Below are 26,767 nucleotides of genomic sequence, written 5' to 3'. Positions count from 1 at the left end.
TGGGCGTGTGTGTGTGCGTGTCTGCGTGACAGAAGCAGGAAGGGATTTGTTCATGCATAATAAATCAATTTGGTTAATAATTGAAGATGTCTGGAATTTATTTGAGATGCGTGATTGGATCGCTAGCAGGAACACAGTTTTCCCGTGTTTTATCACCGTCTTTCCATCAGTCCTGTTTGCTTTCTTCTGACAGCGATGGTGGGGGAACAGTCATGCTGGGTGGCACATGCATGCAGTAATTAGAAGTTCTGTAATATAACTAAGAAGAAAAAAAAAAGTGCTAAGAGTTTCACAAAATGTGAAGCTGCCTCTAGTAAAGTAAAAACCTTTGTGTTTAACTAGGAACTAAACTTACTGTTTGATACTGCAATAATTTTAAAAAATCTATATGTTGAAGGAAATACTTAGGGTGATGTTAATAATGAGCAAATAACAGAATATTTTTTTACTTCATAGGATTTGAATGAATCACTCAGCCTCATCAGGACAGGTTTGATTTGCTTGCGTAAGACAACCCATACATAAGATATCCCAAGTAGTTAAAATGTGTTTGCATAAAACTGAAACATGACTTGGGTCAACAACACTAATATTTGGATACCGTAGCTCGCTGGTACATTAGCATCAACATTTATAACATGCAAATCTTTGCAAAAGCTGAAATTCGGCCTCCCATTGCTGCACCCTCTGCACATACTGGAAATCTACGCATATATAAACATACTGGATTAATAGTCTTGTGTATGCAAACATTTGCAGTACTGAGCAAAAGTTTTGAAACATCCTTTGGATCCTGTATGGAAGGAAAAACAGTTTGTACAGTTCTAATGAGCTTTGAAAGTCTGTTTTGCATGAGGACCTTTTTTCTTCAACAGAGGCTGAAATCTCTTAGACAAGCTTTCTTGTGATTTCATTAAGCACGAATAGGAATAGTCAGGAATAATTCTCCAGGCTTTTTGAAGGACTTTCAAAGCTCTTCTTTGGATGTTGGATGCATATCGTTCTGATCTCTATCAAGCTGATCCCACACTGCTTCAATAATGTTGAGGTCCAGGCTCTGGGGAGGCCAGTCCATGAATGAGTGTTTTTAGTGATTTTTACTCCACTTCTTGTATAATTTCCCTATTTCAGCCTTTTCTTCCTATTTCCCTTCTCTAAAAACGCCTTCCTGACATTAACCCCTCCATAGAGAATATTTCTGATTGTCTTTAGCAAGCAGCTGATTGATCATCTAACGGTCCAGATGCACGTATCATGATTTTTCCAGTTTCTTACAGACTTTAAGATACTGTCCGTTTGTCAAAGATCATTTTTAGGTCTGCCACGTCTTTTCTCCTCCACTTCTTTATTTTAATTTATTTCTTAAGGACACATTGCACGTCATGCTGAGACATGCCAAGGTTACAGCTGATAGCTCTTTTGGAATCACCTTGTTTTTACCAAAAACCTGTCAAACTGAATTTTTTATTCAACATTCAAGAAGTTTATTGTCATATACACCACAAAACACAAGTGGATACGCAGAGCAATTAAATTCTTACTCTGCAGGTTCCCTTCACATTAAATAAACAAATAACTAAAATAAAGAATAGACTTAACTCTGAGCACAGAAAATAATAAAGTAAACAAGTGCTTATGTAGCTTATGTGTGGGTGTAGTAAGAATTTAAGGTGCAAGTAGTTGCAACACTGTCACAGTGGTAATATATACAGAATATGTAACATTAAAATTGTTTATATTGTATGATGTTGTATTATGTTGTATATAAATGTACAAAATTGCAAATTTACAGGTCAAAGAATTCGACAGCTCGACAATTAGTGAGTTTTCATAGGTTCAAGACAAGAAATCGGAACAAGTGTTGTGTTTTTGTGACAGCCTGGTTGTAACAAGGTAACACTTTGTCCCCCCTCTTGTCCTTCATAGCCACAAAGAATGAGTAAATATTATTTGTGCTTGCTAAGTAATTTCTCCCGGGTTCGCTGTCATATCCAGAGACACTGGAACATTTTTGGTACATGTAACACCAATAATAAACATTAATCCATATTTCAGAGCTGCATTTATTCATTCACGTGGAGCGTAAATCTCTGATATCAACTACTCAACTGCGCCTCCCTCCGCCGCTGATTGATTCGGGAACTTCATCACAACGTGTGTGAGTGAGTGTGAGTTTGGTGTTGGCTGTTGTGGCTCATGCACTGTCGCCGTTGTGTAAAGCCAAAGCGGGTTTCTCCTAATGCTTTCAGCAAGATCACGGATCACGGATGTATCTTAGCTGATTCTCTGCCGAACATTTCCCAGCAGCAGCTCCATCACACACCGCCGACATTTTGGCTGTTTTATCTAAAACCCAAGCTAACCGTGCTGCACTTACACCCTCTAAAACCAACCTTCACCAGACTCGGATCCTTCTGGCTGCTTTCCGGACGGTAAGTGGTGATCCCGTGGAGAGTGTTTGTCCACGTTAAGCGCGAGTTTTTCCTCCGGCTGTGAGGGCGTTGTGTCGGTATCTTTCCCCACCAGGAGCGCAGTAATGGCAGAGCATATGTCCCAGAGTGAGCTGGATTACCCGTTCAAACTTCTGGAGTATTTTAACGGCTTCAGAGTGTCCAAGGTAAACATTTCACGGTTTATCTTCGGGAAGTGTCAGTCTGATTTAATGTGTGTCGATTCAGATTTTCTCCACTATATGCAGGAACTGTTGAAATATTACAAACTGGACTGAGGTGGTGGATCTGCCTATAGTCATAGTTTTTTAACTAAAAGTCTGCCTACCAGTGCAAAGTTGTTAACTTGACAGGTCTTTCCGCAGGTGATATTTTCAGCCTGTGAGCTTGGAGTATTTGACCTGCTGCTCAGGTCCCAGGAGCCTTTGAGTGCCCAGCATGTTGCTCAGGAGCTGGGCACCAGCTTGGATGGGATGGAGAGGCTGCTGGACGCGCTGGTGGGCATTGAGATCCTGGAGGTTGAGAAGACAGATGGAACAGGTGAGGAATAGGAGGAGGCGGGTATAGTGTAGCAAGCAAAAGATCCCTGATTTGTTTCTGGGAGGAGATGCAAACCCCTCGGGGTTGTGTCAGGAAGGGCACAAGGGGTGGAAATCTGTAGAGCTACCCGCTGTGGTGACCGAAAGTAGTTTTTGATGTACAGAGAGAAGGAAACTACAAAAATATGATGGTTTCTCCCTGGGCATGAAAATGATCTCCAGTGTGATCATTCCAAAAAGCCAACATGTCAAATTTAAGCTACATCAGGTAATAATATTATAATTAAAAAATGGTATAATTAAATTGTATGTAATTGTGTAACAGTTACATTTAGCTGCTCTTTAAGGCTTTCATTTTAATTTATTGCTCTTTCTCTTCTATTAAAACAGCTTTGTACAGCAGCACCGACGTGGCAAATCTTTATCTGGCCAAAGGCAGCGCCAAATCTCTCCATGACATGATCGTCTACCAATCCCAAACCATCTACCCACTGTGGAACAACTTGGTGGATGCTGTCAGGTCTGTGTATTCACATGGGACCACATCAGGCTAAAATACCACACAAAACGAGCTGATTTAACAGGGCTTTTAGAAATGTTTGCAGATGTAAAGCAACCATTCTCTTTCGCTTTGTGTTGTTTTCATGAGCACAAAGAATTGTTCCTTATCCTCTGTCATCATGCAGGGAGGGGAAGAATCAGAATGAAAAGACATTCGGCCTTCCAGCAGAGGAGGTCTTCCAAGCCATTTACAGGTTGGTGTTGATCCCGCTGCTTCAAGTGTGGCTTTGAGCTTGTTAGGATTCAGTATATGAACCTAAACTGTACCGCACAGATCAGAAGAGGACATGCTGAAATTCATGGGTCTCATGAACTCGTCATGGGTTCTGGATGGACATGACGTTGTGACAGCGTTCAATCTCTCCGGCTTCCAGAACGTAGTAGATCTTGGAGGTAAGAGGCTGTCAGGGATGCTCTGACATCTGAGAGGGGCTATTATTCTTCCCAAGAAGGCAAATAGATATACACACACCTATCAGACATAACATTATGTCCACCTTTAAGTCGTTTAAGTTGCGAGGTGGGGCCTCCATGAATCGGGGCTGTTTGTCCAGTACATCCCATACATGCTCAATTGGATTGAGCTCTGGGGAAACCGGAGACAAGTTAACATCTCAGTCTCGTTGTTGTGCTCCTTGAACCATTTTTGCTTTGTGGCAGGGCACATTATCCAGCCTTCACTCCCCCACATGCATCAGTGTCTCTTGGTGACTCATCATCCTGTCGCTGGCTCACCACTGCTCCTTCGTTCGACCACTTTTGACAGATACCGACCTTTGCAGACTGGGAACACCCCACAAGAGCTGCAGTTTTGGAGATGCTCTGACCCAGTCGTCTAGCTATCACAATTTGGTCCTCGTCAGACTCGTTCATCTCCTTAAACTCACCCATTTTTCCTGCTTCTAACGCATCAACTTTGAGGACAAATGTCCACTTGGTCCCAGATATATCTCGCCCAAATAGGTGCCATGAAGAGGAGATAATCAGTGTTATTCACTTCACCTGTCAGTGCTCGTAACGTTATACCTGATTGGTGTAGATACCTCAAATTCATGTATACCAAAAATGAACATTTTGAAGGATTGTTCCCTCTGATAAATGTTGATCGCTGTTTATGAACGATTGCTAGGTTGCACTGGTGCTTTGGCCCGCGAGATGGCAAAGGCGTATCCCTCATCCACCGTCACAGTGTTTGATCTCCAGCAGGTCGTGGAAGTGGCTCAGAAGCATTTCTCTCAGGAGAATGATGCTATTGTATTTCAGTCCGGTAAGTCTGCTATGGATGATTTAAAACACCTTAAATGTTTAAGAAAAAACATACATGGGGGTGGCTGTATGTCACCTACTAATCAGAAGGTTGGTAGGTTCATGATCCTCTGCTACTAACCCCAGGTTGCTCTCCAATGCTTGCGTCTGAGTATGAATGTGTGTGAATGTTAGATAGAAAGTACTTCCCTAGAAAGGGCATAGAAAAATGTTCAAAACCTCCTGTTTGCAAGGTGCAGCCAATCAGAAAAAAGCTGGGTTAAAAAAGAGGAGGAAAGGAGCTTAAACATCTTGTTTTGGTTATTTTGAAATCTGAATCATGCATAGAAGCATGGAAGTAGATATAATAGGTCCCCTATGAGATTAGTTAGGAAAAAAGCATTTTTTTCTTCACTGTAACCAATAAACTGGTAAATACGTCTTTATTAATGCTGCGCCCTCTACGTGCAGGAGATTTCTTCACTTGTGAAATCCCCACTGCAGACTTGTACGTTCTGGCCAGAATCATTCATGACTGGCCTGAAGAGAAGTGCCTGACGCTGCTGAAGAAGATCTATGACATGTGTGCACCAGGTCAGTACACCAGGTACATGTGGGGGTTTGTTGTTTTAGCGACAAACCACTGAATGTGAGATCTGTCAAGTCTGGGAAAGTAGAGAAGTAACAGCTTCAAAAGCGGACAAGTTATGTTCAGTTTGTGTCAAAATGAGACATTTTCTTACCAGAGTTAGTGGCCAGCTTGAAAATAGCCACTGTTATTACATTTCATATTGCTAATGAGCTTCATCAAAAGAGTAAGAATAATATGAGTATATTATTGAGCGATCAAGTTTGAAGTTGACATTTCTGAGCTCCCAGTTGGAATTTTCATCTGGAACGTCTCCTCAACTCAGAGTCAGAGCAACCCCACCAATCCTGAGGTAATCACAATCACAGCCATAGATGGTGGCTGTGATGTAAACAGTAGTAAAACTGAAAAACTTGTCATCTGTACTGCCATTGTTGTGTATTTGTAACTCAGCCCACTCATCAGGCTCTATCTTTGAATGCCCTGCAGCAGTGTTTTTAAGCACAGAAAACAAGTATTACATTGTTTTTCTTGTGACACGTGAATAGCTCGACCTTGGTAATAATGAAAACAAATCCCATTTTTCTTCGTTTTTGCAACTTTACTGCCGACACTCCCAAGTTCCGACTTCCGTGGTATCTGGAGCACAGCATAAATAACAGTTTTAGTAATTGTTTCCATTTGTTAATGATTTGACCTGTATTTTATCTGCTGCACTGTAAGATGTTCACAAACCTGCTGGCCAACACTAGTTTACTCCACCAAGTACTAAATCATGTGTTTCGAGGGGATCAAACACTTATTTCACTCAGTAGAGTACACATTGTTGCTATATTTTCTCAATTTTTCATTTGATTATTATACTTATAGCAGTTTTTGTTTCTATTTGAAACAAAAACTGCTTTCAGTATCTTTGTTTGTCCTCCTGCCAGGCGGCGGCGTCCTGCTGGTAGAAGCGATGCTGTTTGAGAACAGACGAGGGCCCATCATGACTCAGCTTTTCTCCCTCAACATGCTGGTGCAGACGAAGGGCAGGGAGCGCCCACCGTCCGAGTACACACACATGTTCAACAAGACCGGCTTCAAGAACATTCAGGTCTGCCGCACGGGCAAATCTTATGATGCCATATTGGCCATCAGATGAGCTCAGACAGAGAGCGGGATGCTTAGAAAGCATCTGTCAAAAGTCTGGGAAATTAGAGAAAGGTTAAGTGGAAACTTCAAGGCCTCGATAAGGAACAGATGTCAACATCAAACTGTAAACTGTGGGGAGAAAAAAAAAGTTGTCCACATGGATCTCCAGTTTATGTTATCGTCAGCACCAATTATTTAATATTTTGAAATTTTTCTTACAGTTCACCTTGTCTTTCGACCACACCTCTGGTTAGAGGTTGCTGCTGTGATAGATAATATCTTTTAGTCATACTTGCGTCTATAAGTAATGTTCTCACCTTTCACCAAGCAAAATAAGATTCAAGAATGGGTTCAGATTTTAAAAAAAATTTAACATTTGATGAAGATTTTCTCTCTTGATACCACTCTTATGGTTGTATGCTAAATATGAAGCTACTACTACCACCAGAAGCTTGTTAACTTAACATTAAGCTAAGCTAAGCTAAGCTAACAAGTAACTGTTTAGCATAGTTAGCATAAAGACAAAAGTAGGTTAACCTGCAGATATGTTTAATTTACCTTAACTAAATAAATACACTAAGCTAATAAGCAACTGGTTAGCTCAGTGTCGAGGCTCTGACATGAATTCATTGCTCAAGAGTTGTTCACCATATTGAAGATGACACAACAAGTGTTTGCATGGGAAATGTGTGTTCCCCAATGGGTTGGCTCTCGCTGGGTGAAAATGGTTGCAAAATATGTGCAGGACCAAAATCATCCTAGTGATTGCTTTGGTTGCTAGCACATTGCTTGTAGTTTTTCGTGGTTGTCTGCAAATACTCATCTAGCTGAGAACTAGTACATTTTTACAATTTGTAAAAATTTGTACAATTTGTAAAAATGTTACGCAAAGTGGAAATGGAGAAGCCGTGCCTCACCACTGGAGGCAAGCATGTTTCACAAGTTGCAACTTTTACTTTGAAGGTGACGAATCTTTATTTCTAGCTTGTGTTGGACTTTTTGCAGTTTCACTAAAATTCGGAGAGTGGCTGGGAAGTGTTTGTAGTCAACTCTGTCACTTCCAGTCAAACTAGGACAGCAGCAACATGCTAGCAACCAAAGCAATGACAGAGAGTTTTTCACCAGTTGGTTGAACTGGTACCTATGGCATTTAGGTACCTTGTCTACGTCCCAGCGACTACTATCAACTTCAAGAAACTGGTTGGGGTATACTCACTTCCCTCAGAGTCAGTGGTTGCCAAATGATCACAGGCCATTTGACTGGCTTGTGTGACTGGGGCTTTATTTACTTGATCCTACATTATCACTGTGATCATCACACATCCAAATTGGTGGACGAGTTAATGTCAACACTGACGCTCGCTTCTCTTCTCTTTTATGACTATTTTTTATGCCTATTCAACCAGAATATTAGACCAGTATATCATAGTGGGCACTGCATATGCACCCCAAAACCTTTTTAAACATTTTTGCACAAAGTTAGTTTTATAATTTTGAATTACATCCAGACTTCAGATATAATCTGATCATAAACAGTTTTTAACCAGATAAAGAAAAAAGTCATTTTCACACTGTTGGGAAAACTGACCCTATAATATTTGTTCATGCAAAAATCAGACTGTAAACCTGCTGCCATCATTGCTTTCATTGTTCTACACAATATTTTCTCAGTTGTGTCTATCTTGCAATGTGTCATTTCTCAGTCTCTGTAGAAAAGTCAGTTTTGTCTGTCTTGTAGATCTTACCAAGTCTGTGCTAGATGTGTGTGTCTTCATGTATTTAATGATTCTGTTTCACTCACAGGAAGACACATCAGACTAATAAAGTTCAAATAGGAAAAATACTGACCTTTAAACTTAAAAAAAGTGATGTGATGTGTGTGAACGTGCGCGTGTTCCCAGCTTTCCTGTTCACTGTGACGAGTGGAAGATGAGACTCAACTGTATTTAACCCTTTATGATCACCTCTGTTTACCTTCATCATTCCTCTGCTGCTATTATGAAGTTCTCACTGTGTTGGCTGGTTGAAGAAAAAAGAATCACTCGGGTGCTGTTTAAAAAACCCTCTTTGTCGATGTCTGGTGCATTTTGTCGTTTTATGTTTTATTTTTTTATGATGTCAGTTAGCGAGGCTTCAGGAACTGAAGCTCTTGTTCACACCAGAAGCCGACTCGCATCAAATCGGCTCCTCATAGCTGCTGATAAGTTCACACGTGGATTAAAACATGTGTTAATGGAGCTGTGAGATTATGTTTTATTAGCATGTGTGTCACTGATGACATGTAAATGTAGAATAACAACATGTGCAATAGAAATGGAGCATTTGAGTCACCGGACCCTCCTCCTCCTGCTCATTCCTGTAAGCATGCATCCTTCAGACACACATCTTGGATATTCTGTACAAAAAGTTCATTTGAACAAAAAATATTATGTTTATAATTTTTTGTATTAAAAGTATTGCATGTAAACACAGCCACAGGGTGTTGGGAGTTTGTCCTTGTAGCTGATACTGTGATAGTTCTTTAGTCTTAAATATTTATTAGTTAATGTTTTTACAGCCTCCCTGAATTTTTGCCTGGACTTTACACAGTTTACACATTAGTTATTGAATTACTATTATGTTAAATTGTTCTTTGTTACCAAAGCAGCAATTTTAAGAAGTCATATCCAATATGTAATGTGATCATTTGTCTCGGTTTCTCCTGGCAAAAATTACGAGGATCCAAGAATTATAGATAATGAGTCTTACAGTTTTTTTTTATTTATAATATGGTGTATCCATGAGCAAACTATGCAAAGTATAATAAAATACTTCATTTCACTGAGATATTTTCTTTTGCCTTTTATTCAGCTATTCTGCGTTAACGGGACTATTTTATTAAAGGCTATTTTCAGTGTTTTGCTTGCTGTAACTTGCAAGTTTCCTAGCTTCTGGGATAAATATTCAGATATTATCAAACTGCTTTCATAAATGAGCTGATACAGTATGTTGTAAATAATATCGAAGAGCACAGAAAGAAACACAAAAAGGGGCGTATCAGTAAAGAAAGTGATTATATTGATCTAGGAAACCTTTACGAAGGGAAGAAAATGTGTCCTTTTCTCACTAAATGTTTGTTTTTATGTTGCTGATGGTCTGTCCCTGTAGTGTGTGGTGTCCTTGACAGAAAGCAGAGACTTTGTTGTCAGTAGAAACCCTCCGTCGTACACACTTGGGAAAGAATTATGCACACATTATTATGGTTTGTTGACACTCAAACTGGCAACCGGGTAACGTGGGTTGTTACCGAGGCTGTGGAAACTTCTTGTTTTTTTCCTGCAGTGATCTGTTGTCGGATTACTGCTACCAGTTTCGGTTTTGCTGCCCTCTAGCGGCCGATGCACATAGCTGCGTGTGTGCAGAGTAATCTCCTCCCCAGCCGCCACTGTGTTTGTGTATGTGGAATGCGGGTCAAGCGGAACTCAAGGCAAAAACTGCGCTTCGCTTCAAACTCAAAACAGCGGCTCGCATCGGCCTGACGTGCTCTGTACGTACTATGCAATTTATTTAAACTCTACGCTGTTTTAATTCAGGTGCATATGTACCAGAATTATTTTATCTAGACATTTGAGCGAGTTTATATTTCTAGTATGGACGTACTAGCAGTCCGCTAGGAAAACGCGACATCGTCATTTAAAATGGCGCCAAAGATTAACCTCAACCAGTGGACCGCTGGTAAACCTACCACACTGTGCCCTGCTGGTTAGCTGCATAGTAGCGAAAAGGCAGTGTTGTATTAACGATGAGTTTAAATTCACGTGTTGTTTTTGATTTGGTGTAGTTTGTTTTGCACAAGAATTGACCCTTAACCTTTGACAGCGCGCTGTCTGTGCCGTGGGATTTAGTGAGTGGCACCGTAGAACCCTGTGTTATGTTAGCAACATCGGCTAATAATGCTAAACACGATCTACATTACGTGTAGCCTCCAGCTAACTAGTTAGCCGGTGTGCTAACCAACAACGTCAGCGAAACATAAGGTGTACAATGACGTTAGACAACAAGATTAAATATTCGTGATACGAATTAGTATCCATATGTTCTGTTTATTAAGTTAACTTATTTGTATATAGCGAATGTTGTTGCTAACTTAAAAAAATATAAACATGCCAATTTGAGGCGCCGGTTAGGGATGGGCCTTATGTTACATAACGGAAATAGGAGATTAGCAACCAGGCTAACATTAGCCATGTAGAGTTGCAATGTGACTTAAAAAAATGCAACGCTCCGTGGTCTGCTTAGAACTTGCATCCGTATCCTTATAACACAAGGCTGCCAGAATAGCACCGGGGAGCATTTGTTTTGATCAGCTGGTGGCTTGAGCTAGTTTCTCGTAATTTAGCTCGTACTTTCTGCAGCCTGCTTGCTGGAAGGAGGGGCGTCGCACAGACCCTGGCTAGCCTGCATTTAGCCTAGCCAGCTAAATTAGGGTTAGCACCTTTCTCCCTATGCGGGTTGGCGGCGGATTCTGAGAAATTTCCTCCTGTGCTCTTGGGAGTTGAGACTCCGTGCACGGGCAGCCTGATCTTATAACAGTGTTGCTTCCTGTCAGTGCAGCATGCGGTAACTTCTTCTCGAGCAGTGCCTGGTGCGTGCGTGCGTGCGTGTGTGTTTATACAGCCATGCTGGCTGATCAGGACGGAAACCGGTGGGATAGTGACAAGTTCTTGGACTGTTGTTGTGCTTCGTTCTCATATGGCAGAAGTGATAATTTAGCACTAGCATGGCAGTGATTTAAATATTGATTGATCCACTTTTGCCCCCCCCCTACTGTTGGGAACATATTTCACCACAACATGATCGTTTTCTCAGATTTTGCATAATCAATACATCATACCACCGTGTTTAGCTGCAGTGAATTGCAGCTAATTGATAATACCCAGAAGAATATTTTTGGTCAACATGTTTGCTTTTGGTAATGGTGTAACTGAGCATGATTTGGTTACAGCATTGTGCAAAGCCACTCACCAAAAGTAGCATTTACTAACTGACTCGACTTTCTTTGTGTGAGGGGTTTTAAGGCAGCCTATTAATCTTACTACCAAATCTTTTCCACAGTTGTTTATCGTGTACCTTTTCATCCTCCCATTCTGTATCTCCACCTCATTTCTTGTTTGTGAAGTGCCCTTATGCCGGAGCTCCGCAGACAGGTGACAATGAAGAGAAGCAGACACCCCAGCAGCAGCGATGACTCGGACAATGGAAGTAAGCAAAAATATTGTCTCTGCTGACTCATTCATACCAAGTCCACATATAGATGGGAATGAGGGTTGGCACAACCCTGCCAGCACAAGTGCCAAGCACCGAGATAAGTTCAGACAAAGCGAATGACTTCATGAAGTCTGGCTATTTTTAGAAGTAAAAGTAAAGTCTTTTGACAGCTTCCTTGATAACCATGACACTTTTGCTTTGCAGTTAGACTTGAAAATGTATCTCTAATGTTATTGGTGTCAGTGTGAGTAAGTCTGTACTTCCATGTTCAGGAAAGAAGAAAAGAAAGAGAAACAAGTGCAGTAGATGGACAAACATAAAGGAAAAGCAAAAGAAGTCATGTAGTCCGAGAAACAGGAGACAGAGTAGGGACAGGAGGAATGTTTGGACCTTTAAAGACATCCTGGCAGGTCAGGCAGATGGTCTCAAATCTGGGAACAGCTTGCAGTTGTTGGTTTCCCTCAGAGGTTGGACTTTTACCACATTGTTTAAAATGCTGCCCGGAGCTGTAAATTACAGAAAGCAAAGTACATGCTTCATTATGACTGAGCATTCGTATCATTTTGCCATCTGTTATAAAAACAAACCCCAAGCGCTTACTGGAAATTGCTTTTAGCCTGGTCTGTTTTAGGGTTTTATTAGACAGACAAGTTAAAATATTTAATGCCATAAAGCACACCACAATGATCAAGCACTTTTTATTGTGGTTCTTGCAGTTGATTAAAAAATCAGAACAAAAAAACCCCATTTTGATCATCAATTTCATACCTGGCCCAAAGTCAAATTGGCGACTCTAGCTGATAAAATGAAATTGAAAACAGAAAATGTCAGTTGCCCCAGTTTGACTATCCAAATGAGCCAGGCGTTTCTCTCAAGTTTCCCCTCATTGGGGGAAATCCAGACGTATTTAATGGTGTGAAGTTGTTTATTAGAAAATCAGCAGACTTGGGCTGATGCTCAAAGAAGAAATGTGGGTCTGTACAACAGTTTGTGGTGTTTCTGTTTCAGGTAATTCCACCTGCTGGTCCCAGCATTCATCGCAGCACAGGAGGTGGACTGGGCAGAAACCCTCTGAGGTACGCATTTGGTCTCAAACTATTTATTGTGGTTTTTAAAAGGTTGCTGTAAAACTTGAAATGTGTAGATTATAATTAATGGCCCTTCTTTTTTGTCAGTCTTGTACTCTGGGATCGTACTTTAGATTTTAACTAAAGACGTGTATATGTGGCTGACAAATGAATGTGAAAATGAAAGGACCAGCTGGCAGCACATCTGTAAAATAAATGTTTATGTGGTTGTTTATACGTGTAAGAAAAGACGTGCTATCTTGGACCCACACTCCAAGTGTGTCCTTGAGATGAAAGCACGTTTGCTGTTATCTACTGTACAGTCTGTGGACTTGGTCCCTGCAGTCCACTGTGTCCTAGAGAGCCAATCAAATTAAAGCAAAACAATGACTTGAGCCAATGCAGGATCCTAATTTGCTGTCTTTAGCTGTGAGGGTCAATGTGGTCGATTATTTTTTCCTTTCTTTTTTTTTAACCTGTTCAAACAGTGATATACGTTTTCATACATTCTATATTTATTTATCAGTTGCTTTGCAAAAATGTAATTTAGCGAACCTTCAGCTTTCTTCTTTAAGCTGATTGAAGTTCTTGACGCTGTTGCAGAGACGAGCTTTGTTTTGCAGCAGTTTTCTCTGAAATCTCATTATACACTTAGCAATGTTCATGTTATGTGCTGCAGGTTTTCAGGACGGACCTGATCACGGCCATGAAAGTGCACGACTCGTATCAGCTGAACACCGAGGACTACTACGTCCTAGCTGACCCATGGAGGCAGGAGTGGGAGAAGGGCGTCCAGGTCCCCGTCAGCCCCCACTCCATCCCACAGCCTGTTGTGAGGTAGGAAATAAAAGTAACACATTCAATCTCACTCATAGTTCACTTCAGTGAATAAGAGGCAGCGTAGCTGATGGAGACTTTGACACTTCTAGCCCTTTCCCACTTGTACCCACTTGGGTTGGCTCGACTGGCCTTGGTTTTTATGGTTTTCGATTAGGTGGTAGAACCGGAAACTGTGTACTTAAAAAAAAAAAAAAAATGTTTTAAATACCTACTCGACTGGGCTTCTGAGCAGTGCAAAAACGTGATGTCAATTGGCTAGTCAGTGGTGTAACTCAATGAGTCATGAGAGCACGCCTTTACGAAAATCAAAACTGCCATTTTTGAAACCGAGCAACAAATGAAATGGCTACACAAAAAACCCACAGTGGTCCCAGAGTGACAAAAAGCTATACACCGAGCAGCAGGTATGCCATCGCCTTGACGTTCTCCATTGCTTTGGTGTTTGTGTGATGTACAATGAAGTCACGAGACCACGTTGCTATAACAACCCAGCATTAGGTGATACTCGGCTGTAACGGAAAACGTCTGAAACAGAGTCGAGTCAAGCTGAGGCTCCAAGTGATTTAGCACAGCCTGTGTAGAGGTAGATCAAAATATCAAGCTGATGGTGCTAAAATATCACCTTGGAAACCTGTATTGTTTTATCTGTCGACCACTGAGTGCTGAAGGGTTTTCGTGGTTCAGAATTTGCCTTTAGGGGATGTCAGTGAGCAAACACAGTCCGTGTATGATAAAGGCAGCGAGTCTGTATCATCCTGCCTAACAGACATTGATGCATTTCAAGAAAATATGAGTAAACGAAACCCTTATTAACAAAACATTTTTAGAATGCTGGTGAGTTTCTGGTTAAAGCCTCTTTGAGGGGACACCAGAAATCCCGCCGTGCAGGAAATACCCTTCTAACAAAATTACAGCAGAGAAATGTTACAGTGTTACTAATTTAGTAACAGTGTTTCCATTCATTTGTATGACCATGAAAGATAATCTTTTACCATCCTGTCTACTGTTCATCAGTATCAGAATTGTAAATATTACATGTTTTATAAATTTGAGGGCTGTTTAAGTGCAAACCAGGAAATCGCATCCTTTTTGAAAGTGTCATTGAAAAGAAAAGTCCTTGAATGCCTTAAAAAGTCCAGAGGTGCTTTTGGGTCGGCTAGGAGCTACTGTAAAGCCTGCCGTACATGTTAGACCACCAGTTGTTGGTTAATAATGTATAGTTCGATTAAACATGCTACCATAGTGTACTGCATGTGCACGATAGTGAATGTGAAGGTCTCGGTTGTGCAGGGTGCTGTCCGAGAAAGGAAAGGAGACGATGTTTGGTAGGCCAAAGAAGTTGATCCGGACATCAGGCACAGAAGTGCTCGGCTACGTGGACATCCGCACGCTGGCGGAGGGGATGTGTCGCTACGACCTGAACGAGGAAGACGTGGCCTGGCTGCAGGTCATAAATGAAGAGTTTACAGAGATGGGTGAGTCACTGAGTACATATTTGTTCTGTAGCTGCTTGTTTGATGGTTAAATCTGTAAGTTATTTTTAGGCTCAGGAACTGAATATAGTTGTTTCTTTTGTTTTTTGTTGTATCAAATGTATCAAATGAAATGAAACAGAGCAGATGAAAGCGTTTTAAAGCTGTGTCCACAGCTGCAAGGTCTGAGATGTTGACATCAAGCTTTACACTCTGTCAGCCTGCTTGTTTGCCATCAGTATTCAGTGAAGTTCATTGAAAGATTAGTATTATTATCTATGTATTTATTATAGATCCTTGTTGTATAAACAGACGTGCAGTACAGGTTTGCAGTCACAAAGCTATTTTCTTCAGAAGGAGCGTGAGCTGAGAGACGCAGAGAGCCAGCGAAATCTGTCCTGTTCATCTTTCTTGTCCTTGACACCCTCATAACCTCTCCTGTGCTCCTTCAGCTGCAAGCTGTGTTTATATACAGACTTGGTTTTTGGGTCCAGTTTGTATTTTGAGTAAAGAGTCCGGCTTTTTTTTAGGCTTCTTGTGTTACTGCACTGCTGTTTCCAGTTTCTTTTTGATAACTCTCAGTGTTGTATGTGTTATTGAGCATTTTGTGTCTTCTGTCTGCTTTTAGATGGATGGAAAATGTAGGTGTAATTACAAATTAAAAGCCAAACAAAAAGGGCATTTACTCAGCCCACAGAGAAATATTGATGCTTAAATTGTAGTGAAATTGAAGATGATAAAACCCAGACTCTCCTGCAGGAGGCAGATTTATTTTTTTTTCATCACTGCAGTCTGATCATATTGTCTAACCAAAAGTGTAAGAGAGCATCAACAAATAAGGTAACTTTATAATACCGGTAGATCAGGACATCTTTATTCATGTATATTTTTTCCCCAGCTATTCCGCCACTGGATGAAATCACCATGGAGCGTGTGATGGAAGAGTTTGAGCGCTGCTGCCACGAAAACATGACGCACGCCATGGAGACCGAGGAGGGGTTAGGCATCGAGTATGACGAGGATGTGGTGTGCGATGTTTGCCAGTCACCTGACGGGGAGGACAACAACGAGATGGTGTTCTGTGACAAGTGCAACATCTGCGTTCACCAGGTCAGCCGTCATCTCCCTTTAAAATGAGAAAAAAACACAGCAGACAGAGGACAAATCTGTCATAATTCCCACAGAATATTGTTCTAAATCTGTTAATGTGCGATATGAAGTCAAATCTGTTTTCTTTTGTCAGTTTTAAACTTTTCCCTGTCTAGTAAAAATATATGAAGTCACTCCCATTGAATAAACTGGCTGCGTATTGCTAACGTCAACAGTTATTTAACTTTTTGTACATGAAAGGACTCAAAATAAAATTCTTCCCGTTTTAATGTTTCCTGTAGGGGAAAAAGATGGATTTTGTTAACTTGTTCAAAGAAAAAAGAAAGTTGCAAGATTTTAGAGATTCGTCTCACTGAGGCAAAAAAAGCGACTTGTCTTACATTTTCGGTTTGCTTTTCATGTGACACACCTACTTCCTGTCTGCGCCGTCATTTCTGCTTGCTTTCTGGAAACTGAGCCACTGTTTGGGTTTCTTTTCAGGCGTGTTACGGCATCCAGAAAGTCCCTAAGGGCAGCTGGTTGTGTCGGATCTGTGCCCTCGGCATCCTGCCAAAGTGCCAGTTGTGTCCCAAAAAGGGCGGAGCCATGAAGCCCACCCGAAGTGGAACTAAGTGGGTCCACGTCAGCTGTGCCTTGTGGATTCCAGAGGTGAAGATCAGTCATAATTTCTGTTTTTTAATCAAATGGTCATTGTGGGACTCTAGTAGCCTCTACTCTTCTTCTGATTGGCTGCTCCTGACAGCTGCTTGTCTTGTTAAGAGTCGTAGGTTTTGATCCCACTTGTTTAAAATGTTGGTAACCATTTTGACACACATGGCAGTGACACTGTGTCTAAGACCACTCTGCATGTACTTGCATTTGTCAACACCATGTGCGCTGACGTTTGAGCAACTCGTGTCCTCTTTGTGTGTTAAACCCTCTGTGCAGGTGAGCATTGGGAATCCAGAGAAGATGGAGCCGATCACCAATGTGTCCCATATTCCCAGCAACAGATGGGCTCTGATCTGCTGCCTCTGCAAAGAGAAGACTGGCGCATGCATTCAGGTTATTAACAATACACGGTTCATTTAATGTGAAAAGCTCATCCAGCACGTGTCAGTAACTCAGACTACGGGAGGAGATTTCCACAGTGTGGGCATTATTGATCCACACCGGGTGAAAGGATGCATCAGTGTTCTTCAGTTTACATGTACTGGAAATCAAGGCAGTGACTTCACACCTCAGCAGGGTGGAGGCTTAAAGGCACAGCAGATCACCCAGCAGTGAAATGTTTTAGTGTGTGGTTTTAGATTTTGTGTTAAACATGTTAAATTCACAATAGTAACAACATAAAAGTAAGGCAGGAAGACAATTTGACACACAGCAGATCTGGACTGAGTGATATGGAGAAAGAAATGATCTCTGTGTATATTTAGGCTGAATGTTGGTGCATGATATATGTGTTGGTAGTGTGAGATATCAGCGCTGTGTGGATGGGCATCCGCCCTAAAAACTGTGCCAAATCAAATATGCGGATCCACCCGCTGCGGCAACCCTGTAGGAAATACGAGGGCAGCTGAAAGTACATCACACTGAGATGGCACAATCATCAAAATTCTTTCTGATACAATTTTCAGAAACCTTAGTGATGTCATTCATAACATTTTGATATATTTGACTGTTTTCACTTCTTATTAAGCTGAAGGTACTTCTGTTTGTTTGAAGTGGGTTTGTATGAGAGCCTGAGTCACAGCAAGTAGAGGGCTGGAGTGTTACTTTGGTATTTGATTGGTTTATTTTGATCAATTAAATACCTGTATGTTGTTTTTGCTGCCCCCAAATGGCAAAACACAGAATTGCAGGTTTAAAGAATAACTAGAGAAGAAATTTGATGTTTCTGATGCTAGAGATTCTTTTTGGTTTGTGTCTCAGGCTGTGCTTTGGTGAATTTGACATCTTTGACAGCATTTCAGTTTTGGCATTTTTAAGTAATAAGTTTTTTTTGTTGTTGTTGTTGTTTTATTTAATTATATATTATATTTCCTGTAGGAATGGGGGACAAAAAAACTAATTTTAGTAAACATTTTTCTGTTTGTTTCTTTAGTGTTCAGCAAAAAATTGCCGGACTTCCTTCCACGTGACGTGCGGCCTCCACGCCAACCTTGAAATGAACACTATCCTCACAGATGACGATGAGGTCAAGTTCAAGTCTTACTGCCCCAAACATTCTGGGCTTGAGGGTGACGAGTCCAGGGACCGCGACTCGGGTGACGAGGAGAAGGAGAGTGCCAGAGACAAGAAGGGCAGGAGGAGAGTGAAGGTGTTAGAGGAGGAAGATGCTGCCTCCCCCTCTTCATCTTCCTGTGTGGCCCCTCAGCTCATCGATAGAGCACTGACCAACCCAGAGGCACTCAGCAAGGAAGAGAAGAGAGTCAACCTCCGCAAACTGAAGCTGCAAGAGATGGAGGAAGAGTTCTACCAGTTTGTAGACGTGGAGGAGGTAACTAGTAACTTGAAGCTGGTGCCTGAGGTGGTGGACTTTCTCTATCAGTACTGGAAACTGAAACGCAAAGCCAACTTCAACCAGCCGCTTCTCACGCCCAAAAAAGACGAAGAGGAGAGCCTGGCACGGCGCGAGCAAGAGGTGCTGCTGCGCCGCCTGCAGCTCTTCACACACCTCCGACAAGATCTGGAGCGGGTAGGTTTTGACTCCACCTGCAGCAGGACTCACAGGCGCAAAGACAACAGCGGAGGCAAGAAGAGAAATGTTATGAAGAGCAGGGGATGACGAGAGAAACGCTTAAATGCAGTTCAATAAATTCTCAGTGCAACATAAAAGTCTGCTGCTTATAGAGGAGAGGAGGGCTGCTGGTCATTTATTTATTTAAAAACCAAAACAAACAGGCTTGATAAAGTCCACAGAGGGCCTTTCATTAGTACAGCAGACATAACTGCTTGTATAGGTACATTTATTCTACCATAACCATCTTTTAAAAGCTGGACAAAACTCTTCTAAGATGACTGATGTTATATAGAATGGACCTTTGGCACTGTGAGCCAGCTCTGTGGTAAAAAACATGGAACAACAATCTTTACCATGCGCTGCATGAAACTACACGATCACTAGCGGTTTATAATGCTTCTTCAATATCTAATCAGCAGGTTTGCCTACTGACTGTGATCCACAGTATTGCTGTATGAGGCTTTAAATGAAAAAATGTGCTCTCGGTGCTGAGTTTGGTTGTGAGAGCTGCCATCTTTACCACATTTGGTGGTGAAATATTCCAGCCCTAAATCGACCTTCTGCAGGTCTCCAAACATTGAAGCATTAATTTTTAGAAAACCAAATACAATCACTAAGCTGATGGATGTAATTATCCTGCTGTATTTCAAATCCAGCCTGACAGAGTAAGTCACACTAAAGAGTAAAAACAAACAGTTCAAGTGTCATGACTTAAAATAGTTTATCTTCAGTTGCTCTGCTGATATCTGTCCTCTTATATTCTCTGAACACAGCAGGCTAAATCCTTCTCACCCTCTTGCCCTCTGCTGTTGAGACGTTTGGACTGGCTAGTGTTACATTAGCCCAGCCAGTAGTGCTGAGCCTAAAAACTGTCCTGGTAGACACACACAAGCTAGTTGCTGTTTGACCTTGAAACAAAGACAAGTTTAAGTGAGACATTCAAGAAGTTTATGCTCTCTGTGGGCCAGGTGAGGCCCAGGTGAGACATTAGTACTTTTCTGCAGGGGTACTCAGTTGTGTCAGGGAAAGGAAAGCTGGTTATGGCTCCAGTGTTTATATTGACAGTCTGTCTGGTTAGTTAGCTGTGTGCTGTGAGGTTGATCCCAGATTACATTATCACAAACACAAAACATCTGGTTCAACACATCTTAGGTTACGTTACAAATACCAGAGTCTCTGTTACAGAGTGCTGTGGATGAGTCACTCTGTCGGGAAACCTGTTTACACAAACGACCAGGTTGACGTCTCCATAAAGTATATTTAACTGGTTAATCCCATCATTCTAAAACGGATTAAAAATATATTTTGTGTTACTATCACATAACTTGACTGAACTTGGTCAAGTTTCCTGTTTTTGTTTTCCTCTTCTTCTGTAATTGTGAAATCTTATCCAGGTTTCTGAAATTGGGATATCAGGTTTGTTTGTAGAAATGCAGAAATGAGGCACTTGCTCACGACATTCAGCAGAAGTGAAAAGACAGCACGAGCCGTAGTTGTTGTAGGATGCAATCTGATAAAAGCGTGACTAAAGAAGCTGCTAATGCTCCACAGGTTCGTAACCTGACCTACATGGTGACTCGGAGAGAGAAGATGAAGCGGTCGTTGTGGAAAGTCCAGGAGCAGATCTTCCAGCACCAGGTCCGATTGCTTGACCACGAGCTGCTCAGCGGTGAGTCCATGAGATGAACAAACTGTTAACAGGTTTGCATGTGGTAGCTTCCACATGAACTTTGCATTCATGTTAGTAAACCTAGCTAGTAGACGGTGTGTCCCATCAGCTTTCTCAGGTCTGCAGGTGAAAAAGCTGCACGTTACAAACTGCAACCGCCTGCAGTTCGTAACGTGTTGAGCTATTTTGTATTGAATTATAAAAGTGTGTTTCTGCACACACGACTTCTGATGTGGGGTTTGGTCATTTCTGTATATTTGCACCCAGCAACTATTTGCTGAGCTGATTGAAAGGCCATCAGTAGGCGACGTGTTACAGGCTACGTCAAGTAGATCTTTCTGGATTTCCTTGATGGCGTCGCTGATCGCACGTGGAAACTTTGGCGAGAGAAGAGCAGAAATTAGGATGTGACTTGCACACAGGTCATGTTCCTCATCCTATTCCCAGGTCTGATTCGTGCTCAGTAATAAGTCAGCACAATGTTAAAGCTACTTCCTGTATCAAAAGACTACAAATGTTTGCTACATACTAAAAAAATTGAACTGGTGCTCACAGCAAAGCCCTGCGTTCTGCTGTTGGCCTTTACCTGAGGATAGAAATATTAGAAAAAGCAACTAATTTGGCTGGTTGATAATTACAGATAGTTACCTCTCATGTTTTAATAAACCTGTATGTTTTTTGTGTGTTTCAGGCGATCCTTCAGCAAAGGATCTGGAAAAGCTGTTCTCTCTGGGCTGGTTATCGTCTCAGGGCTCCCAGTCTAGCTCCTCCTGGAGCCCCTCTGGACTGAAGACCAAACGAAAGGAAAAAAGGAAAAGCAGCGAGAGAAAAAGCCTGCCCAACTCACCGCACACTCAAAAGAAAGACAATCTGAGCAAGGCATCGGAGACGAGAGATAGCAAAAGTTCCCAGATCAAAGAGGCCACAGCCATGGAGGCCAGAATCCAACACATCAGCCAGGAGACACCGTTTAAAAAACTCCCAAAGCCAGAGGTCATTCAGGAACCAGCCGTCGGCAAACTGCCCAAGCATGAGAGCCGGAAAGGCCCGAGAAGGGAGGCTGCGGAGCCCGAACTGGAAGCGAGACGAAAACGGGATATTGAGCATGAGCAGGAGGAGAAGAGGAGGAAAAAGGGGAATGATTCCACAGAAAGCTTCACCAGTCAGGGGAAGAACAGGTTTGGGTCAAAGCATCTGGAGAAAACGGTGTCCATCAGACTGGTAGACATCAGAAACTCTGACTCAGACAACTACTTCATAGATGAAGGGATCAAAAGAAGCCCGGTCTCTCCGGATGTGACGAGCAACACTAAATGTAACAAAGCCAGCACGGTGTCAGACACCGCTCCCAGCGCCAAGACCAACGGCTGGCTGAGGAGAGCCTCGGCCGACAGCTCCCACGCATCTAACGGTCCCGAGGCTGCACAGCTGAGAAGCTGGGGGAAGTTCAGGATCCCAAAGAGGAGCGAGAAACCCGCAAGTATAACGGAGCAAAAGCAGGCGGAGCTACACAAGCCCCTGCTCAGGCCACTGACCAACACGCCCAAGCCGTCGTACCCCAGGACCCGACTGCGCACGGGGACGGAAAACGAGGACTACACGTCTGACTCCAAGGCGGGCGACGGCGAGCTGGAGCCCTGCCTGAAACGATGCCACTCACACCAGCTGAGAGGCGACTCGTCACTCAGCCGCCGCTACGTCTCTGACATCATTCGCCGGGGCGTCCTGGCGTCCTGATGACGGAACAACTCTTAGAAATTAAGCTGCACTGTGTTGTTCGGAGAAGAACGACAGCCGCTCTTTGTACCTTTATTTTTCTCTAAATCCTAAACAAAACAAATAAGGCTAGAGTAAAAACAGAGCTGATATTTATTTTTTATTTGTAACATATGTAAAACTGGGAAATATTTTATTTTATTTTGTGCTAGTTCTTTTTTTTTTCCTTTCCTCAGAATAGAAAGATGTCAAGTTGCCACTTAATCGCTCGCTCAGATATAAACAAGCAATAGCATCAAAGTTGGGATTGTTGCTTGGGACCATAAGCTTGCTATGTCTTTTCTTTTCGTCTCTAGTATTAAACTCGGCCATGAGTCAGTTGCACTTAGTGGAAGAATCAGAAGCAGGTAATCCTCAGTCATACTGTCAGTGATCAGGACTGCATAGGCCTTCTTTTTAATTAATCAGGCTTCATCGGACCTCGACCGCTTCAAAGAGGAGGTCAAACTGCCCTTTTAACGCTGTTTAAACGGAGTACTTCTTCAGTCTGTGGTTGTCCTACGCGATGACGCCGGGTGGGGGTGGGTGGGTTGGCAAACTGAAACAGGAATTCAGAATGTTTTACTCGTCATCAGCACTTAAGTGTAATTTGAACTGCGATCGTATCCATCATGTGCCTAACTTTTATTTGAAGCGTTTGCACTACGAGAGGACGGCACAGGTGTGAGTAGAGTTATTTTTACACTGAATAATTAAAACAAACAAAAAAAGAAAGCGTTTTGTACCCTTGGCCGCTGCTGTACTACTGTTATGCAAAATATTATTTTTTTGTTGTTGTCTTAAAGAGGAATAAAAACTCTGCTGGACTGAAAAATGGTTTCTGTGTCTCATTGATGAGTTGTAGAGATACAGTAACTCAGTCATTCAAGGTATATGTTAAAATGCTCTCATCTTGAAGATCTCCTTATAAAAAAAATACATTAACTTTTTTCCTGGTGTGAGTAGTTGGTTCATGTGTGAGGACCTGCGTGCATGTCTGACTCCATGAGGGCCTGTTGCCCTGCAGAGGGACTTCTACTCGCTTTGCAGCTTGACTGAGAACATCAGGAGTGCCAGGTCCACCTATGGGTGCCCTGAATGCAGGTTACAGGTGTGGAAGAGTCTGTAGACACTGGCAAATGTTAGGCTGCCTTCAAACGTCCTCCAGTGTGACTGGTCAGAGCTGGTTTTAGGAGGATGTCCTTGTAGGAGGATGTCCTTGTAGGGTCACACAGAACCCTGTGTGGTACAGCTCAGACTCTACAGGTCTCAGCATGTTAAATGTTAAAGCTTATGACAATACCATTAAAGACTGAGGGCTGCTGAGCTTTATGTTTGCAAAGCTGCATCTAACACACCACGAGACTTCTGGAACAACGTCCCCTGAACAGGTGACCAAAGAGATGTTCGGTAATGAGTCAGCGCCACGTTTGGTGAAAACCAATCACATCCACATCAGCACAAACACGTCATGATGGCTGTTGAGGGAGAGGTGACGATTAGGATCTTAGAGCTGTGCGTAACCTCAGTGAACTGAAGCAAGAAGAGTGGGACAAAAATTCCCCCACAATGATGTAAGAAACTGACAAAGTCACTGAAAAACATTATGTCAAGTTATCGCTGCTAAAGGTGCTTCATAAGTTTCAAAGTGACAAACAGCTGATTTCAAAGAGAGGCATCAAAGGCATCTCATCTTCATTTTGGTGGAGGGAGAAAACTAAGCCAGTAATCAGATTACTTCTCATCTCTTGGTCCACAGACTACAGTGGAGTTCAGTGTGGTTCTGTGAATGAAGGTCAACATGGTCCATGTAAGGCAAGGCAAGGCAAGGCAAATTTATTTGTATAGCACAATTCAACAACAAGGTGATTCAAAGTGCTTTACAGAGACATTAGAAACAAAAACAAATAAAAAGCATGATTTAAAATTGAATAAAACAAGCAAACAAACAAACTAACTAAACACGCACATTTCACACCTGTTCGCGTGATCTGAACCCTTATCGTAAGGGGAGCTACCAGTCCTTCTGTGGACGAGCTACTACTCCCTGAATTTAAAATACTCTCTAGACCCAGTCTAGACCCAGCTGGGGAGCTACCCAGAGCTCTTAACCCACTTAACAAACAAACAAAACAGTATATAAAATCAAAACAGATAAAATCAGAACAGTAGATAAAATCAGTAGTTAATGTAAGTTTTGAAATTTAAGCTTAACAAACAAACAAAACAGTATATAAAATCAAAACAGATAAAATCAGAAATAGATAAGATCAGTAGTTAGTGTAAGTTTTGAAATTTAAGCTTAAAAGTGTGGATTTGGTGCTTTATTCAAATGCAGCTGAGAACAGGTGAGTCTTCAACCTGGATTTAAATAAACTGAGTGTTTCAGCTGATCTGAGGCTTTCTGGGAGTTTGTTCCAGATATAAGGAGCATAAAAGCTGAATGCAGCTTCTCCGTGTCTGGTTCTGACTCTGGGAACTGATAAAAGACCGGATCCAGATGACCTGAGGGATCTGGAAGGTTCATACTGGGTCAGGAGGTCACTGATGTATTTTGGTCCTAAACCATTCAGAGCTTTATAGACCAGCATCAGAACTTTAAAGTCTATCCTCTGACGGACAGGCAGCCAGTGTAAGGACCTCAGAGCTGGACTGATGTGGTCCACTGTTTTGGTCTTAGTGAGGACTCGAGCAGCAGAGTTCTGAATGAGCTGTAGTTGTCTGACTGATTTTTTAGGTAGACCTGTAAAGATGCTGTTACAGTAATCAAGCCTACTAAAAATGAATGCATGGACTAGTTTTTCCAGGTCCTGTTGAGACATCAGATCTTTTATCCTTGATATATTCTTGAGGTGATAGTAAGCTGATTTTGTTATTGTCTTAATGTGTTTTTCTAAGTTTAGGTCTGCATCCATCACTACACCCAAATTTCTCGCCTGGTTTGTGGTTTTTATCAGAATCAGAATCAGAATCAGAATACTTTATTGATCCCTGGGGGAAATTATTTTTTGTTACAGTGCTCCATTTTAAACCAACATTAAGACAAGACAGACAATACGCTAACTAAGAATAGTACAATATATACATATATATACATACATACATACATACATACATAAGTCACTTATAAATAAATATTTGGAAAAGAAACATGTGTAGTTGTAGCAGCAAACAGTGTGTTAAGTGGATGCGTTGTACAGGGAGATGGCCACAGGCAGGAATGATTTCCTGTGTCGTTCAGTGGTGCTTTTCGGTAATCTCAGTCTCTCACTGAACGAGCTCCTGTGACTGACCAACATGTCATGGAGTGGGTGGGAGGTGTTATCCAACATTGTCTTTATCTTGGACAGCATCCGCCTCTCCGACACCACCTTGAGGGAGTCCAGCTCCATCCCCACAACATTGCTGGCCTTACGGATCAGTTTATTAAGTCTGTTGGCATCTGCGACCCTCAGCCTGCTCCCCCAGCATGCAACAGCATAGAGGATCGCACTGGCCACAACAGACTCATAGAAAATCCTCAGCATTTTCTGGCAGATGTTGAAGGACCTCAGTCACCTCAAAAAATAGAGACGACTCTGGCCCTTCCTGTAAAGTGCTGTGGTGTTTTTAGCCCAGTCCAGTTTATTGTCAATGTGTACTCCAAGGTATTTATAGTCCTCCACAATGTCAACACTGACCCCCTGGATTGAAACAGGGGTCAAGTGTTTCCTGGTCTTCCTGAAGTCCACGATCAGTTCCTTGGTCTTTGCCACGTTGAGCTGCAGATGATTCTGCTCACACCACGTGACAAAGGAGTCGACCACAGCCCGGTACTCTGTCTCATCATCCCTGCTGATGCATCCAACCACCGCAGAGTCATCAGAAAACTTCTGAAGATGTATAGATTGAAGTTCTCTGGTGACCTGTAATCGTTTTTCTTTGGCGCCAAAGACTATTACTTTTGTTTTTGTTTAGTTGGAGAAAATTGTGGCACAACCAGTCATTAATTTCCTCGATGCATTTACCAAGAGCCTGTACAGGGCCTCGGTCTCCTGGTGACATTGTGATATATATTTGTGTGTCATCTGCATAGCTATGATAGTTTATTTTGTTGTTCTTTATAATCTGTGCCAGTGGGAGCATGTAAATGTTAAACAGAGGGGGTCCCAAGATGGAACCTTGGGGAACTCCACATGTGATACTTGTCTGCTCAGATGTGAAGTTACCTATTGATACAAAGTATTTCCTGTTTTCTAAGTATGTTTTGAACCAGTTTAGTACAGTTCCTGAAAGACCTGCCCAGTTCTCCAGTCGTTTGAGTAATATGTTGTGGTCAACTGTATCAAATGCTGCACTGAGATCCAGTAAAACTAAGACTGACATTT

At 42.0% G+C, this 26,767-nt stretch overlaps 2 protein-coding genes across 6 annotated transcripts; both read left to right on the top strand.

The window, feature by feature from the left end:
• The first annotated feature begins 1,983 nt into the window (after nt 1–1,983).
• On the top strand, nt 1,984–9,338 carry asmt2 (acetylserotonin O-methyltransferase 2). The gene is made up of 9 exons (XM_082515694.1): nt 1,984–2,432; nt 2,527–2,617; nt 2,816–2,990; nt 3,380–3,509; nt 3,676–3,744; nt 3,825–3,943; nt 4,680–4,817; nt 5,267–5,389; nt 6,317–9,338. Exons 1-9 carry the CDS (start codon nt 2,197–2,199, stop codon nt 6,526–6,528), a joined length of 1,293 nt encoding a protein of 430 aa, XP_082371820.1. The 5' UTR covers nt 1,984–2,196; the 3' UTR covers nt 6,529–9,338.
• Nucleotides 9,339–9,915: 577 nt separating this feature from the next.
• jade1 (jade family PHD finger 1) lies at nt 9,916–23,235 on the top strand. 5 transcript variants are annotated; one of them, XM_082515344.1, is made up of 11 exons: nt 9,916–10,044; nt 11,677–11,759; nt 12,774–12,841; nt 13,512–13,669; nt 14,963–15,147; nt 16,043–16,254; nt 16,735–16,902; nt 17,182–17,298; nt 18,338–18,931; nt 20,528–20,645; nt 21,337–23,235. In XM_082515344.1, the coding sequence occupies exons 2-11, from the start codon at nt 11,684–11,686 to the stop codon at nt 22,380–22,382; spliced, it is 2,742 nt and encodes a 913-aa protein (XP_082371470.1). In that variant the 5' UTR covers nt 9,916–10,044; nt 11,677–11,683; the 3' UTR covers nt 22,383–23,235. The 5 variants fall into 5 exon arrangements, with proteins under 5 accessions (XP_082371470.1, XP_082371472.1, XP_082371473.1 ...); XM_082515346.1 differs by lacking the exon at nt 9,916–10,044 and adding an exon at nt 10,106–10,232; XM_082515347.1 differs by lacking the exon at nt 9,916–10,044 and adding an exon at nt 10,655–10,984.
• Nucleotides 23,236–26,767: the final 3,532 nt, after the last annotated feature.

This window comes from Aulonocara stuartgranti (assembly GCF_965226115.1).
Source record: "Aulonocara stuartgranti genome assembly, chromosome: 19".
Lineage (NCBI taxonomy): Eukaryota > Metazoa > Chordata > Actinopteri > Cichliformes > Cichlidae > Aulonocara > Aulonocara stuartgranti.
This window is presented reverse-complemented; position numbering and strand designations above follow the sequence as displayed.